This window comes from Numida meleagris, unplaced genomic scaffold, assembly GCF_002078875.1.
Source record: "Numida meleagris isolate 19003 breed g44 Domestic line unplaced genomic scaffold, NumMel1.0 unplaced_Scaffold371, whole genome shotgun sequence".
In the NCBI taxonomy this organism is placed as follows: Eukaryota; Metazoa; Chordata; class Aves; order Galliformes; family Numididae; genus Numida; species Numida meleagris.
In genome coordinates, this window is record NW_018364596.1 from 12,587 (window position 1) to 13,444 (window position 858).

General features: G+C 58.5%; 1 protein-coding gene across 1 annotated transcript; it reads left to right on the forward strand.

Annotated features, from left to right (window-relative positions):
- The first annotated feature begins 223 nt into the window (after nucleotides 1-223).
- LOC110391458 (natural cytotoxicity triggering receptor 1-like) lies at nucleotides 224-847 on the forward strand. Its single transcript, XM_021383349.1, has 2 exons — nucleotides 224-383; nucleotides 482-847. Exons 1-2 carry the CDS (start codon nucleotides 335-337, stop codon nucleotides 790-792), a joined length of 360 nt encoding a protein of 119 aa, XP_021239024.1. The 5' UTR covers nucleotides 224-334; the 3' UTR covers nucleotides 793-847.
- Nucleotides 848-858: the final 11 nt, after the last annotated feature.

The following is an 858-nucleotide window of genomic DNA, read 5'->3' on the forward strand; positions in this document are numbered from 1 at the left end:
CTTAGGGGACAATGTGTGACACTTGAGGGGTGATTGCCTGCCTGGGACACCCCACAGAGGCTGTGTGTTGTGCTCTGTGTGTGTCACCCTATCAGGGACCCATCAGAGTCACCACAAATGGGGGAAATTTGTCACATGAGGAGGTGACATCATGGCATCCTGTCCCCAGGGGGAAATGAGATTGCCTCTCCAGCCACTTCCTGTCCCCTCTGCAGTCTCTGTCCCCAATCTGCTCCTGCCTCATGGCAACCAATGGCGCTGGCCCTCATCCTGGGTGAGTGACAGTGGGGATGTGGTGCCACGGGGGTTGGTGGCCCTGTGTGGGACCAGGACTATGTCCCTTGCAGGTTGGTGTCTGGTGGCAGCGAGCAGGGCACAGCAGCGTGAGTATGGGGACAGGGGGAGAATGGGGGCAGAGAGAGGGGAGCATGGGGAGGGAGCCATCAGAGGGGTCCAGGCTGACTGGTGTCCCCTGTCCTAGTGCCCCCACCCTCCCTGTGGCTTCACCCCAGCCACAGGGTGTCCCTGGGGGACAATGTCACCCTGCGGTGCCACCTGCCCCAGCAAGCTGCCTGGGTCCAGCTCTGGTTTAATGGAACTTTGAGATCTGACAAGGAAAAAGACAAGGAGCAAGATACAGTGGAGTTCTCCTTGGTTGTCACAAACCTGGAAGACACGGGGACATATCAGTGTCGGTACCAGGTGTCAGAGCCACTGTGGACATCGAATATGAGTGACCCCGTGGAGCTGGTGGTGACAGGTGAGGGCACTGGGGACAGTAGGTGGACCTGAGCTTTCCCGAATGGCCAAGTCCCATCTCTACTCCTTGCACACAAACCACAGCTACCTCCCACTCAG

Excerpts from the sequence above, each read along its gene's own strand:
- LOC110391458 (XM_021383349.1), top strand. The coding sequence starts at position 335 with ATGTCCCTTGCAGGTTGGTGTCTGGTGGCAGCGAGCAGGGCACAGCAG. Across the intron at positions 384-481 it reads AGCGAGCAGGGCACAGCAGC|TGCCCCCACCCTCCCTGTGG; the intron begins GTGAGTATGGGG and ends CCCCTGTCCTAG.